Here is a 19,062-nt window from a genome sequence, read left to right on the forward strand (position 1 = left end):
CCTTAGTTTATTGACTTTCAAATTGCACTGTTGAAAATCAGTAATTATCATTTCCTCTTTACGCTAGCCTGGATAAAGTTGTTGCATTAAAATATGCTACCTGTATTTCGCTGTGAATGTAATCGGCATCATTTGGGAAATGTGATGAGATACGCATAATTAAGTCTGACTTCTTATCACAGTTTGTTACCATCAAATGCCTCTGTAATAGATGCGTTCAATAATACAGAGGGTGAAGTATCTATTTACATATTACCTTATGTTGCCTGATTATGGATGTCAGAAACTCAGAAAATGGAGACTCTGTATATCGTGCCTTCTACGTCCCACTGTTTTGCAGCCCAGATATGCCAAAGGTTCTTCACAATAGCTCCCAGAGGATCACCTGCCTTATGTACAAGAGCTGACTCAGTTCTCTGTGCAATTAATCCGCATCCTTCCCAAAAATTTCATATCCTGCGCAGAGGGGTTTCCTGCTCAGTGTACTCAACCTTTTCCTCCTGCTATTTGCAGGAGAAGGGAAAAGAATATGTTAGTAGAGAAACGGCCTAACGGGCTTTAACACTTCTTATCCTGCATGCTGTACCTGCATAGATTATGAGTAGCATCCCTTTTCTGGGCTAGGAATTTCTTTTCCTATAAACCAGAGTAACTGGGTCCACACTCTTGTTACAGGTGACTCGCTCGTATTAATTCTAGTTGATAAATAGAGGGGAGATAGGCCAAGTAACAGTGACGCACTGTACCTTGCTATTGGTGCATATATACAAGGGAGAAAGCACAAAGAGGTAAAGCTTCTCTGTGAATACCAAGGTGATGCCGGGAAGGTATATTTGAACGATTTCACATAGTAAATTAAGGGCTGTAATGAGCAACATGAAGTTTTTTGTTTGTGATGTGTTTGTGATGCATTGGAAGTTGTGGTAATATGATGATAAAACAAAAAGAAACAAAGCTTTTTTTTCTCTTTTCCAGTTTTGACCTTGTGGCTGTTGGAGGCATCTCTGTCACTCTGATTTTTGACAGATCTCCTTTCATATCTGAAAAAAGGACACTTTGGTTGCCTTGGAATAGATTTGTCATCGTAGACAAAGTTGTAATGCAAAGAACGGAGTCGGACACACCATCTTGTGACGTCAGTAGTTTTATCAGCCCAAATCCGATTGTACTCCCTTCACCCTTGACAGCATTTGGAGGGTCCTGTCCCGAAAGAGGAGCCGTTATTCCAGAGCTACAGGTAGTGAAAAGACTTTCAAATTACAAATTTGTTCAGTTGCAGAACAAGTTCTAGACAATTTTAGAAGATGATACCAAATAGTGAGCAATTAACTGCTGTGATGTTACTCACTTGTCAGAATGACACCAACGCGTATCTTTTTAGTACTGTTACACAAGATGCTTTTCTCTTTTTTTTCTTTCTTTATTTTGTGTTAATATTTTAAGGTGCTTTATTTCTAACTTCCAAGTAGAAGAAAGTGGGGAGTCCTAACATGGTTTATTATTGAAATCCTGATTTACTTACAGTGATGCAGAAAAACATTCCTAGGTTAAGATAAACATACAACTTCCCCATACATCAATGTGAGACACGACCCAAGATGCTTTGAAGACTCCTAGGGATGTTCATCCATTCACACGTTGTAGTTCTTTCTGATGGCATCCCCAGCTATATTTTAGCTTCTTGTTTTTATTACTTTCTTTCCAAGCTAGAGCAATTTTAACATGATCTTCAGGTTCGTTTTTATTTAGGTGTCTTTTTTTCTTGACACTCCCTTAAGTGTTTAGAAGCTATTTCTAATTAACCTTGTATTTAACTGTTCTTTTATTTGGGACTTCAGAGAGATTGTGTGAGTCAAACACCCAACAAAATACAACTACACAGGTTTCAGATCGTGTCAACCCCCATAATTTTTAGGATGTTGTTTGAGCAGTTAGAGTTGAAGCAATAAGGCCTCTTCTGGGTTCTCTTTGCATTTCACTGAGCAAGTCTGGAAGATATTTTGGAGGCTACCTGTAGACCTGAATATTTCCAACCTTTTCTCTTTTTCTCATAGAAGAGTTGCTACTGATTAAGGGCCTTTATTCTACATGTAAGAGACCTTTGGTTGAACTCAGTTATGTCTAAACATCTCCATAACTGTTAAAAGCATTATCATGTTTCAGCCAGTTGATGGCCATAGTGTTGCTTCACAGAACATACTAAGTGCAACTATTGAACATAAATCCAGAATAACTGATGCACAGCTATTGGAAAAAACCTGGGTCACATTACTCCACAAGGGCTATTCCTGGGTCATCTTGAAACAGCGGGGTACCCAAAGATGTAGTCTACTCAGAGAGAAACTGCCCCCAGTCCTTTTTTTGTCACTGGAGGGTCCTTAGAGTGTTAAGTTTCATTGTACAGTACTGGGAAATGAACAAAAAGTAACCCAGAATAATAGGAGAAGGAGATGTATTAGCGTGTATTAATGCATGACTATTTCTTCCTGCTTTTCTATTAAAAAATGAGAAGAGGTGTCAGATGTACGACAGAGGGGGCAGCTGGGATGTCAGCAGGAAAGAAGGGGAACACTGCAGATCAGGAGCAATAAAGGGAGCAGGATTTCCCTGGCAACACTACATTTCATATGTCGAAATGACAAGTGCTGGCAGGCTTCCAGCTGTACTGCAGCAATCCTATGACAGTCAGACTGTTGCAATGTGTAAATAAAATTGTTTTGAAAGTGAAGTAATCTCTTGTTAAACAAGAAATATTGGAAAACTGGGGAATATAAACAAAACGGTTTGTATTTTTCCAAGCTTGACGAATTTAACGTTGTGACAGGTTGGCTTGTTGTTACGGAAATACACTGAAATCATTAACCTTATTAAGCACAGTCTAGTTTTCAGTGGCTTTTGAGTGACTGCAGCGGCATCCTCCGAGAATCCGCTCTCTTCTCCTGCCTGCTCTTCCTCACAGTCTGTCCCAGAAGAGCTCCTTTCTCTCAGGAGATCACAAGAGCTAAATCCCTTTTTGTAGCTCCAAGGCCCACATCATTCAAAAGGTCAAGGCCAAGTTTCTTTCTTCCCCTCACAAGCTTGCAGTCTTTGCAGTCCTTCTAGTTGCTGAGGGCTTATCTTCGCTGCAGCCGGGAATTGGTGCCACCCCACAGTGGGCATACCCAAGCCAGCTTGAATCCGGGTGATTCGGACAGCGGCACTGACAGCAGCGCCGTGGGATTTGAACTCTGGGACTTACCTGCTAGAGAGACGACTCTGACGCCCAGACCGTTTCATCTTCACTGCTGTGTGTCCCCGGTTAGCTTGTTGGGTTTCTTTCGTATGCCGTGCCCCTTCTTGCTGGAGCTTAGCCTGACGGCAGGCACTTCTGCACAGAAGGTGGTTTAGCAGGAAGGTTTGTCTTCTTTCTTAGCTCTCCCCAAGTTGAAGTTATTACCTCCAAAGCAGGAGAGTATCTCCAAATCATACTGTAATACATAACGTGTGTGTGTATTTAAAAAAAAAAAAAAGTTTTTAGTTGTATTCTGGTTAAGAACACTCATTAAGTAAACCGAATAGTAAAGCCAAGGTAAAGCTGTAGAGCTCCTGTGTATGAATACACCCACAGAGATAGTGTTTGCTCCTTGGTAGACAAGAGTAAAGCGTTGGAGGAAGACGCTCTTTATCGCACTGGACAGACCACCATCCAGTAAGTTGACCAAGCCATTTTGGGCATGGGGCATTTTGTAACATGCCTGGCTACTGCATCGCTGAGATAAACACAGAAGACAGTCAGTGTTTATAGTGGTACTGTGTTCTCATCGTGATTGTGAAACGTAAAATAAGCACCTGCTGTTACTATTATAATTCTGCATTTTTCTTGGCTATAAATACAATGATGTGTTTTTTTCCAAGGTGGTCCAAGAGGAAATCCCAATTCCTTCAAGTTTTGTGAAGCTGAGTTATCTCAGCAGTCGAACACCAGGGTATAAAACTTTGCTGCGCATTATTTTGACACACACAACCATCCCTTCTGGAATGACAAAAGTCCATCTGATAGTTGCTGTTGAAGGACGTTTGCTTCAGAAATGGTTTCCTCCTGCAGCCAATTTGGTCTACACGTTTGCCTGGAATAAGACGGATATATATGGACAGAAGGTTTCTGGTCTGGCCGAGGCTATGGGTACGTAGAGTCACCTTGGTGTAAGCAGAAGCGCTCACACGCATCAAGCCAGGAAAACGCGGCTTATCAATTTTGTTGCTCCACTTACATTCTTTTAAATGAAATGTCTCTTTATCTAAAGTGACTGGTGTGATTTCCTAAGAACATTTATTTTCTTGTTCTTCCAATATCATCTTTCTAATTTAATAAATTTGAAAATCCCCTTTTCCCTCAGAGAATGGTTATGTACTAACGGCATTATATTCAGCTGTCTTTGTTTTTGAACGTTACTTTGAATATGACCTTTGGTGTGTCATTGTTTCTGTCGTTTTTTGGTTATGACATTTAAAATGTCATTTCCACTTAGGGTTTGCAAAACTCTAACTTTTAGGCATCCTTTCTTACTACATTTCACGTTCCCAACAGTTAAAACTTCTTGACTTGTTGTTTAAAGATGTTTATACGAAAATCATTGTGTTTCATAGGCTTTCTTTACCGAGCAGCACAAGCAGCTGTTCTGAGAATTGCCACAGAAGTGCTGTCTGTGCAAATACATTTTATTTAGCCGGTAATTTTTTCATTAATTTCATGATGCTGTTTTTAAAAGGCTTGCTATTTTTTTAATTGAATATGGGGTTATGTTCCTTATTGGACTAATCTTACAGATACTTTCCGTTAAGATTATTTACCTTACCAGCAAGGCTTAGTATTGTGAATAAGCCCTGTTCCCTTCCTTAGCGGTTTTGGTTTGCTTTTTAAGTCAGGGGAATTACAGCAGGCTATAAAACGCGAATAGCCAGGGCTGCACGGAGCCATCCACCCGCGAACGAGGCAAGGAATACGCCTCACTCCGTACGCCAAAACGCTGTCCCGAGGGGCTGCCGGCAGCTCCGCTCGGGACCTGCGTCGTCCGCACGGGCAGCGTGCCCCAGCACAGCCAGAAGGTGCCGGCCAGGCTGCGCGAGCCCCGCAGCTCCCAGGGCGGCCGGTGCCCGGCGGCGTCACCGTGTGCCCCCGGCCAGGTAGCCGGCGCGGCAGCTGCGCGGGGAGGCAACGGGAGGGAGGGGGACCGTCGCTCTTTCCTCGTCATTTCTGCTTAGAGGCTGATGCGGACGTAGCCGCTGGTGTCCGCAAAGGGTTACGAGGCCAAAATACGGAGCGTGATTTACATCATGCGACGCACGTAGGAATGTATCGGTAAACGGGGCGCTTGTCGGGCTGTGGCCCCACAGCCCGCTTCAACAGCTACAACTGCGGGCTGCTGCCAGGAGGGACGTTCCCACGTTCTCTCCTCACCCCTGGGCCACCACTCCCCTTCACTTGATCATGAAATGAGCCAGATCAGGAACAAATTCGGGCGAAAACTGAAGCAAGCAGACAATAAGTGCTAAATTTTCAGCTTCATTAGTTTCCTGATCTGCTGTGAATGCTGGTGCAGAAGCACAGGTCTTCCCATTGCAGCTGTAGCTCACACGTTACGTTGGTCTGAAGTGATCAAAACTCCACCCTTAGGGCAAGGTGTCCTGAACTGCTGCGTCATCACATCTGCATCTGATCTAGCACATCTGGCTCGCATCTGCAGAAGAGTGGACACGTGTTGGCTCTGACACCAGAGAGGGCTCTGGACGCCCCGGGTATGGCGCGTGGTGGGGAGCAGGAGTGCCCTTTGCAGCCCGTCTCTCTCGTGACACCTCCTTGTCAGGGGGCACATCTAGCCCTGGCCGTTGCAGGTGTGGATTCCTGCTGGTGTCCTGCAGTGAGGGAAGGTATTAAGTGGATTCTTGGCTTGGCTTATTTGTGCAAATCCAGAAATGAAAAAGTTCCAGCGTGCCCTTTGCACCCCCACGGGTGATCAGGCGGGACCAGCAGGGTCACGGGTGCCACTCGGGGCTTTCAGAGTCTGTCACCGTGCGGTAACACTGACGTGTTTGAGAGGGAGCGGCTCGGTTCCCTGCTCCCTCAGCGTCCTTTAGGAGTCTTCTGATGATCGTGAAGTCCAGCACACATCTGGACTTTAAAACAATTTAAATCAAATACACAACATCTTACGGAATGATACTGTAGTTACAGATTCTCCAATTAGAAGTAGATGAGAGTAATATGTTTAAATATGAATAAAGCTTATGCAATAGTGCCAGATAACAACTTTTAAATTATTTAATTGGTGCTTAATTTTTTTTCTTTTACTTACAGTTTAGCTTCATTATGCTTCTTGCAAAATAGAAACAAAAATCTTTGTATTTTAAGTGCATTGTTAGCATGCTTTGTTAGATTCCAATGAAGCATAATTTAATTTGACACACTGTAGTACTCGCGGACCTTTATATGCATCCATTATATCAATTTTTGTCAAAATAACTTCCTCTGCCAGTATATTACCAATATTTAATAATGCATTCTGTTCAGTTTTCATTTTAATTAAATTGCAGCAGGTTGAAGTCCTGGAACTCAGGCATATAACCATCTGTCTTTGGTTTTATAAATACTATAAACACCTTTCTTCTTCTTCAGGGTTATTGACAACAATGATCACATAACCATTTGCAGAAAAGACTTTCTGAGCATATTTCCACGCACAAGTGGTTGTGTTCAAATTTGTTGCAGAACTGCTTGCTGGTGGTTGCCTAGTCCCCAAGTCCCTACCAAGAGGCCGTTTTCCCAGAGCAACAGCTGAGCTGATAAAGTAACATCCTTTGTTCTGAATAAAAAAACATCACGTGGCTGTTGACACACAAAACCGTGGCGGTAAAGTCTACGTCGCCTTGTAATTTGACAGAGGAGAGGGAAGGGTTTCGGTAGAAGCCTCAGAAACGCTGCTGTGTAACTCGGCTCGTGCTCAGCCTTGCTCCTGCCCGCAAGGAGGTGCGGGGCCAGGACCGGCCCTTCTGGGCGCGAGTGTAAACCCGCTCTCAAGCAGAACGCTCTCAGGTCTTCTCTGTTTATTACTCGTTACTTTGGTTGAGTTCATTATATTTCTTGTTTGAAGAACTAAGATGCGGAGAAGTGCAGGTATCTCAGGAGAGGTTGCAGTGGAGGTTTCTGTCCTGCTTAATCATGTCTTTTATTTCTTACCTGTATTTTGGCAACAGCCCTCAAGCTATGATATGCTGGCACTACTAACAAATTCTTGTTCGTTCTTCTAAGTGGTTGTATGGAAAGAATAGATTTTTGGTACAGATTATTTCAGTAAATCTTTCGAAATCCATTTTGAGACCGCAAAGAACTGTACTTGCTGGCTGTTAGTGTCCAAAAAACATAGCCGGTGCAGTTCTCCTTCTTGCAGTGAAATCTCAGTCGCCTCAAAAACAGGCTATAAAATAATTTGACCAGCAAATAACACCCCACAATGAGGGTAAGCCGACTGAGATTGTCGTTTCAATTCCAAAATTACGTTTTGCAAAGCCTGCACTAACAAAATACTTACTCTTCCAGTGGCACCGCCGTCACCCGGTCGACTTCACAACTGTTACGCTTTGCCTTGATTACTTTGCACGTAAAACACTTGATAGGAAATTTTCATGGATGATGAGGTACATCAGTACCTCCACGTAGATGTTTCAGGAGACCTTGCTTTAAGAGTACACAGGTATTCCTTTTTGGAGCGTAGACTTCTTCCATAAATATGTAAGTAAATAAGTATGCAGAGACGCGCGATTGTAGACACACGTGAAGTGGGCGTGCGTCCATGCGTGTCTCGCTGGGAGAGAAGGGACGAAAAGGCGGCTGCGCACAGTCACCAGGAGAGCAGGGGATGGTGAACTTGTAAGAAAGGGGATGGTAACCTCTAGAGGGTCGTTGGCAGCTCAGAAACATCAGCTACAGGCAGGGAATAGCAGCTGCTTTACGGTGTTAGCTGCAGTGCTGGTAAATGTGCCTCTGTGGATCCATTGGCACAGATTCTCAGATGGTGTAAATTGTTATACCTCCCTTGACCCAGATATCAGCGTGGTTCCTCACAGCCGCCGCGGAGCTGTCCTGTGGGTCTGTAACGGGTCGCGGAGTGACTTTGTACTATAGGCTTTACTCTTTTCAAGCTTACGCACCTGAGCAGGACTGAGCGTGTTAAGTGCACGAACGGAGCAAAGACGCCCTTTAGCTTCTCTCTGCATTAACGCCTAGAAATGGCGTGTTCGGTTCCTGAAGCCGGGCGGCTCATCCCGGCGCGGCGTGTGGCTGTCCTGGGAGAAGCGCCGTGCCCGCGGCTGGGCGCTCGGCCCAGGGAGCTACCCAGGCGCGTTGCCGGGGTTAGTCGTGAGAGCTCCTGGGACAGGAAAATTGGACGGAGTGGCTGCCGGGCCCTCGGACCGAAACCTATACGGTTTGAAACATACAGTGTTTAAAGTACTTGAGTCGATGGGATTTTTACCAGTCAGAGTTTAGCTGCAAAAACAGGTTCTTTCTGCTAAAAAGATGAAGCGGCTCTAAGTGAAGGTGCTGCAAGGAACAGCTTTCAGTTTGCCATGAAACACTTACCTTACAAACATGAACGTTCCCTGCTGTAGCTGGTCAAAATATTTTGATTGCATCCGGTAATGGAATTTAGATGGTATTAAAACTATATAGTTTTATATATAGTTATAAAAACTATGTATATAGTTTTATAAAACTATAAAAAAATTTATAGTTATAAAACTATATATATAGTAAAATGGTCCTAAAGCTGCTACCTGGAGAAAGTGAGAAGAAATTATTGAAAATATCAGAAAACTGATGAAGTATTTTTCTATTTTGTACATTAAAATATTTTTCATGACTTTTTTTTTTTTGAAAGGCTGAGCTATCTCAATATTTCCTAGATCAAATTTGGGGATTTGGTGTCAAAATACCATTCTTCCTTTACAAATGAGTTGCAGTGAAATCTAAAAAAGCTAACTAGAGGAGATAGATAACTTTTTAAAAAGAAAAGTTGGTATATTAGAGATACCAAAATTAAATTTTGAAGAGGGTTTTTTTTTTTTCTGAATCACTGAAGGGAAGGTTTTTGGGGCAGTTTGAGTGCCCAAAAAAACCATCATGCTTTGGGAAATTCAAGATTTTCAGCAGGTATTTTGGCCAGCTGTAGAGGGGAGCCGTGTGATGTGCAAGCCTATTAAGATTATGTTAAGATAAATGTTTCTTTCTAGAAAATTTCAGCTTGACAATCCATTTCTGCCTAACTACAATTTTTACAATTAGCAAACAAATTAAAACCAGCTTGTTTTAATGTGGATTTTTTTCTATTTATTTAAGCTGTTTTTCAGGTAATTAGCAGAAACGGAGTCATTGGAGGAGATTTATACCGTTAAGAAATCCGTACCTGACACAACAGAACATTTTCTGCTTTGAAACAGTAGTAACTGTATCTGTAATCACGTACTAATCTCTTAAAATCCTTTTTAAAAAAAAATACCGTTCAACGATGGCAATCAGGCAGAAGAAAAGTAGTGGCATCATTACTTGACAGATTAATATCAAAACCTGGAATGAAGAATCACCTAGTAGTTCACAGAGGAGAAGGTAGACTGATAGCTCTTTAATTATTTGTTTGCAGTGTCGGTGGGATATGAATATGAAACATGTCCTGATTTTATTCTGTGGGAGAAGAGAACAGTAATCCTTCAAGGCTTTGAAATGGATGCTTCAAATCTGGGAGGCTGGTCTATAAACAAACACCATGTATTAAATCCACAAAGTGGTAAGTCCTTCCTTTATTAACTGGCCATGCAGAAGAAGAATACAAGTTTTAAAGGAATTAATTGTTCGGATTTTAAGCATTACACTTCCTGACGTGTAATCCTCCTTGTTTGAATGTGCATCCTCATTTACAGAGAACGGAACTGTAAATGCCACCTGAAAGGATATTTCTAACGTTCTGGCCCCCAGCTATTAAACACTAATGTCGCTAACTCTTGTCACGGCTAACGCATTTCGATCATTTGGATGGAAAAAGGGCATACTAATTTAGGTTGCTTCTCACACTGTTGGTACAGAAGTACCACCTTTTCGGGCAGTTTGTAGTGTGTTTTATTCTCAGCGAAGCGTCTACACCCCTAATTCATCCCGTGAGTGACATCAGTCAGTAGCATCACAGCACCAGGGAGACCAACCGTGCAGGAAGGCAGACGGGCTGAGAGGGAGCGCTCCCGAAACCACGCTGCCGGTCCGGCGTACGGACGCCGTTGTGGCTGCCCACTCTCTGCAGGAGCACAGCACGTTACTCTTCAGGACACGCGATCCAGCACCTTTCGAAGCGTTAGAAAAAAAGCTGTAAATGCTTTTGGTGTCATAACATTAACCCTGCGTAGAGTCAAGCCTCCATGCTCGAACCTCTGTTTTCTCATGGCTTTTGTTTTATTCCCCGGGTTTTTTTTTTTCTTTTCGTCCCTTAACATCTGTAATCGGGAAATTAACTTATTAAAACAGTACTTGTAGATAAATTACAAGGTAATTTATCTACAAGTTTCTAGTTTCTAGGTAACTAGAAAAATGCGGGTTTGCCAATAAACATATATCTCACTCTCGAGGAGAAGAGAAACTTGGGGTCAGATTTCAGCACTTATAAATCAGCAGAGTAGCGGATTCAGTAAAGTTTTCTCAATTTGCTCCAGCTGCCAGTCTGTCCACTAAAATCTATTTCCATCTGCAAACTTCTGTTCATGAAGATTCAGGCACAGATGTATGGCTGTCAGGTTTTTACAAGTTCTGTTGTTGAATGCGCAGCTACAGTATAAATATTCCAAATACAAAAGGTCAGATTTAGTTTGTAAATTATCTGGATTTCTGTTTTGATTTAAAATGGTTTGACATTTTAACCAGCGGTTCTTTCAAACCCCGTCTTATTGGTTTGTATAGATTGTCTCTTTTAAATGCCAGCTATTGACATTTAACACAAAGAGAAATCTGACCTCAGTCAGCTCAGCCCCCAACTGTGAGCCCCATAGTCTGCTCCTTAGTGCCAATTTACCACTTGCATAGCTTAATTTCAAGCCTAAATTGCTGGCAGCAACTCCGGTTTATATGACTATCTGCTAACTGCAGTGGTTACTGCTGTAATTCACCCCACAGGCACGAACGCGTTCTGAGATTTTGTAAAGTGCCCGGTGATAATCTGAGCAGGGCTAAATCCTTGCTTTCCTCAGCACGGGGGGGTGGCAAATCGCTCCCTGGCCCCGTCTCCGCTGCGGCCGGAGAGCAGTGACCTGGCAGCCACAGGCCACCTCCTCTGCCGTCGCCCGGGCTGCGCCCGCTACCCCGGCCGGCCGCGAGGGTGGGGCAGGCTCAGCTGCTTCCACCTGCTCCTCTTCCTCGCACGTTCCCGCTGTGCTGGGCACGATCGAGGCCGAAGTCGGGGGGAAGCTGCTAAACGTCTTTATCCGCTAGGTAGGGCGGCGCGACCTGGGGAGGGGAGGGCATAAGTGCGTCTGGCTCGAAATCGGCGGGTCTCTCCGTTGGCGGTTTGCGTGTGGGAGCGTCTCCAGTGAGGACGACAAAGGCCAGCGATGTCTCAGGTGCTCCCCGTGGCTGTAATGGGCGTTGAGCGTGCACGCCTGGTTTCGTACGCAGGAAAGGGAGAAGCGGTTGGGGGCAGAGAAACTGTAGGCTCATATTGAAGCAACAAAACCAAATGATGAACTGTGTTAGCCAAAAGGATAAAAATAATGAGTGCGCTTCTGGTCCTATCTAGAAACTAGTGAACTGCTCCAGATATATAAAATGTACTTTAAAGAAGAACCACACGTGATTCAAGCTTAGAATTATACATTTCAGACTTCTCTCCATGCCATCGTGAGTGAAATGAGAAGCATGAGGAGCCTTCTTGAGTATGAACGTGTTGAGATTTTTCACTTTTAATTAAAGCGTTCCCTCTGTATGTATGAAGAGCTGCTCTTTTTAGAAGCATGAAGCTTGCATCTGTTTTTGAAACGCTGTCACTGGATTAACTACAGAAATATCATTGGAATATAACAGAAATGTCTTTCTAAGAATTCTCTCTTGCAAATTACAATTTTGTTTTCAAACTAAAACTAGAAGCACTTTGCCTGGTTAGTGAACTAGTCATGAAGAGCTTATATGTGACTGCAGCCACCAAGCCTTGTCTTCCGGCAGGTCTGCCGCTGTGCACAGCCTTCCTACTCAGAGATGGCGTGGGTATGCTTACCTCCCTCCCCACAAAGGCTATTCATTTTAGAGAACTTACTTAGAAAATAAACTAAGTACAAAAGTTGTAAAAATAAATCCACGCGATTTTACAGAATTGCGCTCCATAGCACGGTCGAAGCTGTGGAGGTACAAGTATTGACATGCAGAAAGCACAGCAAGTAAAAACCGAGTTCTGTTGCCAGATGTAAGTAGCTTTAAAAAAAGAAAGAAAAGAAAGATGTCCGACTCCAGCAGCATAGATGAGAAATAACATGTATTCTTCCAATGTGGCCGTCGCTGGAGGCACAGGCATTTTAAATGTATATGGTTTTGCATCAGTACGACTGTTAGGTTAACAAAGGATCACATCCTGGTCTCAGCTATACTCGACTGTTCTTTTCCCACCTTTTTTCCCCCTCCGGTTCAGAGGTTTGGTCACTTCTAATTTGTGACATGATTAGACTTTAATGTTTTCGAACGCGAAGGGTTTGGTCAGTTTGGAAGATCTCCAGGGCATTTCTCATAATCAAGAAGAGAACACATCCCATAAATCCTAGTCCCTGTATAGAGTCCTTTTAAAGGCGCCTATATACCTCATGAATACAAATGCATGTGCTATTACTGATTTTTCAGAGTATTCTTTGAATTAGATTTTTCTTCTGATGGGCAAGTGTATTGATTCCATTTTTATCTATCTGGGGGAAGGAGGAGTAATTTTATAGGGAATTTATGCTTTACGGTAATTTCGGCCCCAGTGCAACAGAGCACCGATTAAAATTAAAGCAGCAGCTCGAAAATCTGAAATTAAGCACATGCTTACATTTATTGACAGCAAAACATATTCTCCAGAGCCCTAATTATTTACTGGCATTTGTATGAGGTAGTTGAAATATTACCTTTACATTGTTAATTTCAGACAAAGGGCAGCGTCTTCATTTAGCAGTATTTTTATCTTGTGCGTAAGGGAGGATACTGCTATTAATTTTACCGTCGTATTTCCAAGATGCTTTTTTTAAGCCAACCTTCAAATAAATATATGTATTCTGTCCTCTATTGTTCAGCAATAAATTTTCAGAAATATAATTCCCTTACAAAATAACTATGGCAACACTCAGTAATTTCCAAGGAGAATTTTAGCTTCAGACTTACCTGAAAGCCACAAAAAAAGGGTTTAACAAAAGTTGGTAGAGAGACTACATAAACACATTTGCCGTACTTTGGGAAAATTCGCATGTGTCTCTCTAGAGATAGGCAGTGTCTAGCATATTCTCATTTCCCAGTGTAAGAGTCCTCCAGAAAGTATATTCTCCTGTATTATTCCTTGAATCATGCCACTTTTCTGATGAAGTACTGGGCTTTCTAAGGGAAATCAGAGATTTTGGACTGTGGTCCAAAAGAACACCTATCTTCCGTTCAGAAATAGCCAGTATCTTATAATAACATGTCTTTTTAAAGGTACATCACTATATTACCACATCGTTACTTAAAATAAACATTACAGCTATCAGCTTGATAAAATAAATACACATTTTTGTGCTGATTCTGGTATCACCAGCCTAGAAATGGGGAAGACTTTCAACAACGTATGCTGCAGAGCAGTGCCAAAATACTGACACCCTGGAAAGTTGTTTTAACCTTTATACATTCTCACTGCTAAGAAATTCACTTGTGCCTCAGAATTACTTCTTGACTTAACTTGGCTTTGCTGCACTTGGCACCTTTCTTATATACCATGAAGGACTCGCATTTAAATTTGAATATTGATTTTGCACTGCCACTCAGTGCTCTTTTGTGAAAAATGCATAGGAGTCCTGCCATTAATCTCCTTTAATTAAATATTCAAACTGCCTAAGAAATTCCTTTGCTACCTAATAAAGATTTATGAATAAAATGAATATTAAAAGTAGTAATCCCTAGGAAATCAGATAGCACTGCAATTAACAGTCAATTTGTTAGAGCATTAACCAACCATGAGTTCTCCTCGTGACGTTGGCTTTTAAAACAGCCACTAACCACTAATCGACAAAATGGGGATGGTGAAGCTCGGGACCGTGTAAAATTGGAAGAGATTAGTGGAGCCCTGTGACAGTCTTTAAAAGAGCCGATGTTTGTTGCTGTTTTGGTAATCTGAGTTTCTAGAGGATTGCGTAATCCAAAACTGCAGAACAGTTTAAATGCTATATATTTGCTTTTTTTGGTCTGTTTTCTGCCTTCCCCCTCCCTTTAGGAATCGTACACAAAGGAAACGGTGAAAACATGTTCATTTCCCAGCAGCCGCCAGTCATCTCAACCGTGATGGGCAACGGACACCAGAGAAGCGTCTCTTGCTCCAACTGCAACGGTCTTGCGCTCAACAGCAAACTCTTTGCCCCGGTTGCCCTTGCTTCTGGGCCTGATGGTAGTGTGTATATTGGTGACTTCAATTTTGTCAGACGGATCTTTCCCTCTGGAAACTCAATTGGTATATTAGAATTAAGGTAAAAAAATAAGTCGCTTTCTCTGACTGGTGTTCGTTATCCTGGCTGTGATATGCCTATGAAAACTGCAGCGAGCCTTTTTCCACTTGTGACTTAAAGCAGCAGCCACCTTTAGCTGCCGGTGAGCGTACGTCTCACCGACTGCCGGCCGAACTCATGGGAAAACTTACGCTTAAAGTCACCAGTTTAAAAGGGCATCTTAAGTGGCCTTTAGAGCAGGTTTTGCATAATGAATTTCTACCAAGTGCAGAATTAATAGAGCTAATTTGTCTTCCTGTGAGATTTTTCATACATTTTCTCAAAAAAGTTCAAAAATACACTTCATGGAATATTTTAAGAAAACCCCATAGTTCAATAGCAAATATGTGCAGTATCCTGTCAGGTCACAGCATTATGGCTGAAGATAGACTTACCGTGTTTAAAATTAATACAACTAAATTGTTCCTCGTCTGTAACGGGGCATATGACTTGGGTTTAAGCAGAGCAGAGCAAACCTGACGTGTCTCAGGCTGGGCCTGCGCCACCGTTAACGACTCACCCGTAATTGTGACTCCAGCTTCCCGTTCCCTTTCAGGGCCAGAGGGGAAGGCAGGAAAGATTTTTGGACGCTGACATACTAAATTTCTCTTGCTTAACACCCATGAATCTCCAGCTAGCTAACACTGCTGGTGATGTCGCGTGCTGGTGGTTCAGAATTAACCTGACAACGTGCAGGCAGCAGAAAGGAAGCGGTTTTCGGAGGAAGAATGCTAAGGAACAGGATAAACAGTGTTTTGTTCTTGGGATACAGCTTTGTGAGCAGTTAGGCAAAGAATACAGTTTTGTTGAGGACTAACGTTTCTTGTCTTTTTTCTTTTTTTAAATCCAAACCAATCTGTCTTACTAGGAATAGAGACACAAGACACAGGTAAGTAAAACGCAGTAACAGTAATATGTGAACCGTGTTCGAGGAAACGATCTTACAAAAGGCATTTCAGAAGTCTGGATAGAGAGAAACACCCTGATTTTAATAAATACAAATATTAATCAGATTCACCTTTGTTTATAGTAAAGTAGGTTTGATTTGTTCTTTTTGAAGGAACGAAGTCTCCCTCTAAAACACCCGTTCGCTGATCACCAAGCGGAGATGGAGAGGTTTAAACCCAAAAGCTGGGAATGCATTTCATAGCTGTCACATGCATTTCACATGGCGTTTGGATGATCGTAGGTATAGCTAGCCAAGAAAACTGGAGTTTTAGCAACGAAGAAATAATAGCAAGGGCTTCAGGATCACACAAGAGGACCGTGCTTTAGCAGTTCTAGGGTATTACAAACTTAAATCTGTCACAGTTCAGTCCTTGCTTCTCCAGCTACAGCCAGAGCACGCGGCTTCCCCCCTTTCCAGTTAGCATTTTGGCATGGCAACGTAGGGATTTCTTTCAGAGAATGAACGTTTGCACATCAGGCTTCCGCGACGGACGGCGAGGGAGTTGGTTATAACAATCCAGCTGCAGAAACGACGTTGCAGGCTAGAAAGACAGCAAGGCACTCTGTATCCTTAGAAACAAACTTTTTAGCGTTTCAGTACTTAAAGGAGGTGAGATAAAGAAACCAGCAGTAGTGCAGCCTAAGCTGGTAAGTCCACGGCATGGTGGGAAGCAGCGTGTGGACTACACGTGTGTTTGCAGGATGAGAGTACTGGTTGGAATTGCTTGCTTTAGCCACAAGAATGCTGCTGAATGCTACAGAGTATTTGTCAGCCTACTTACGGGTGATGTCACATCTCAGATTTTACAACGAAAACTTAAAAAGAAGGAATAATTCCTAGTTGGTAAGTGCAAGGCTCTACTTTTTCGCTGAAGGATTGCTTCCATTTGCCTTCATGCTAAACCAACCAGTATCTTTGTAAACTAAAGAAAAGCAGCAAATTGAACTTATTTACTCTGTAATGCATTCAGAACATGAGTCAGGTTTTAAATTCAGGGGTTTCTTTTCTAAAGTAGAATTTTTTTAATACCTGCTCACTAGTACTAGTTTCTTGAGATAAACTTAAACCTTAAGTAAATGAAGTTGGGACAATACTCAAGTAGCCAGCCCTATTAATTACAACAGTAATTGCCTCTGTCAGTGTTCTGTCCAAGTGAAATCTGTGGAAAATTGGCAGCAATCGGTTAACGTAGCCTTTGAGGTTATGGGGGAGTATTCGGCAGTCCCCCTGTTCTCGAGGCTGTAAAGGCCACAGTCATGGTGGAAATTTCTAGCATGCTCAAAGAAACATGTGGAAGCAACAGCTAAAAGGTGTCAGAGACTCATGACAGCCCAAGCAGAAAAGAGCTTCAGAATCCAGTTCCTCAACACAACTTGTAGTCTCCAAAAGAGCAGGGAAAAAAGGTTCTTTCTACCGGGACAAAGAAAATACCCTGTAAAAAGGGATAGAGTTTGGAGACCAGTAAACAGAGAAGGCAAGTTATCTGATTTTTGACTGCTTAAAAAACGTTTGTTTTTCCTGTCATCAAGATTTTTCACAAAAAAATCACAAAGCTGTTTAAGAACTGGTAAAAATTGAAACTAGGCTTTGAGGTTACAGGGGGAAATTTTACTACAGGGTACGTAGCTACTTGTTTTGGAAAGATTAATTGTAACTCCTAGTCTACTTTATATAGTTTTTAATAGACTAATTTAAATAAACTCAGATCTAGATTTGATTGCAAACTTCTGCAAAGATGGCACATATTTGATTTTGTTCCATTTTTTACTAACACTCTTTAATCATTTTAGTATGCAGGGCTTTAAGCATAAACATCAAGAGTTTTCTAACAGCCGGTCTATTAAACCTAATGAGAAGGATGACAGAAAATGGGTCTACAAGGAGAGTATGTAATGACCCCTGGTTCTCTGCAGTTTCTGCATGATGAACAATATGTTTATTTAACATCTAGAATTCTCCTTGTAACTTTTTCCACAGAAGTATTTTATTAAAAAGTCATCTTTTGTCCGGCCAGTCTCTTCTGAGCTCACTCCAGAGAGCACAAATGATTCTTAATGTTTTCAATAAACAGAATTTTATAATACTGGTGATACCTAATTCGGCATTAATTGCTCTTACTCATCTTTCATCGTACCAGTGTCCTCTCATCCCCTACGTTTCCTTGGACTGGGTTTCACATCTGTTCCTCGACTGTGGGAATATCTCTTTCCTTACATTTTCCCCTTCTGTCTTTTATAGATGTTTATGCCTAAGGTCAGCTTTAAGCTGGTCTAGTTTGTGGCCCAGTCTGCAGAGATGCCGAGCAGTGTCTGTCCCTTTTTGGATGGAGAATGAGAACTGAAATAGGCCCAAGCTCTGTCACATTTATCATGGTACAGCATTAGCCTTATCACTTGTGAATGGAAATAAGATTTCAGCTCATCATCTGTTGGAAGTTTCGTAGTAATATATAGGATATTCAGTAGTCTGCTAAAATAAAAGGTATTGGTTAAGTAATTTTTACACTGTTTTGCAGCATCGCTCTGTAAGGTAGAACGGTCTAATAGATGATTAGTGAAGCTTAGTACCTTCCTCAGCCAAGCAAAAAATTAATATTTAAAGAGGCTTCATCAGCCTGAAGTCACATCAGTAGAGTCAGTCTCATCTCAGATGTCACCGACAAAGCTGAGAGGAGTAACTCGTTTCCCAACTTTGCTGCAGCAATCTTAAGTGTTAGTTAATTGTACCCATGTTAATAAAATATCTCTTAAGCAACAAAAAACAAAACAAAACAAAAAAAATAGAAATCTGACAATCTTTTTAGTCTGCGGAGCAGACAGGAAAGTCCCATGCAGAGTTAGAGGGGATGCGGGTGGGTCAGTGTCCTGCCCAGCCGCCTGTCAGCAATCTCCTCCTCTCCCCAGGGAAACAGGGCAGCGGTAAAAATACTGTCTGGTAAAAATACCAACACTCTCTGCCAGGCATTGGCCGCCCCTCTGCCTGTGCCTGCCTCCCACCATTGCAGTAACCGACTGTGGGATTTAAAGGATCTACACCTATCTGGATTTTGATTTTATTTTCTAATCAGGACTACACTGCGGTCTCGCCGGGCTCGGGACACTCGCGTGGTGTGCCGTGTGCTTAGACAGTTTCCTCAAACTGGAAATTAACTTTCTGCTCAAAAAGAAACAAAAAGTCTTGCTGGTTAATAAGATGCAGCTCAGTTCTCCGACTAGAAATTATGATCCTCACCATTTAATTAACATAAGTAAATATTTTTTTAAATAACATTTTATAACTGCAATAAGGAACTTCAGCCCATGAATTATGGTGCATTAATTCATGCCTAGTTGCCCTGACAGTACTTGGCCTTCTGCCTT

At 42.2% G+C, this 19,062-nt stretch overlaps 1 protein-coding gene across 2 annotated transcripts in view; it reads left to right on the forward strand.

Moving 5' to 3' along the window:
* The window catches only part of TENM1 (teneurin transmembrane protein 1), a gene marked incomplete at both ends in the record, with an annotated part of 257,520 nt that overhangs the window by 180,884 nt on the left and 57,574 nt on the right, over positions 1-19,062 (forward strand). For both annotated transcript variants that reach the window (XM_082004271.1, XM_082004272.1), the window contains 5 exons: positions 976-1,237; positions 3,895-4,162; positions 9,672-9,815; positions 14,487-14,736; positions 15,623-15,643. In XM_082004271.1, coding sequence (XP_081860397.1) covers positions 976-1,237; positions 3,895-4,162; positions 9,672-9,815; positions 14,487-14,736; positions 15,623-15,643 — 945 coding nt within the window. The remainder of the gene's footprint in view (positions 1-975; positions 1,238-3,894; positions 4,163-9,671; positions 9,816-14,486; positions 14,737-15,622; positions 15,644-19,062) is intronic.

Source organism: Phaethon aethereus (genome assembly GCF_964289735.1).
Source record: "Phaethon aethereus genome assembly, chromosome: 10".
Lineage (NCBI taxonomy): Eukaryota > Metazoa > Chordata > Aves > Phaethontiformes > Phaethontidae > Phaethon > Phaethon aethereus.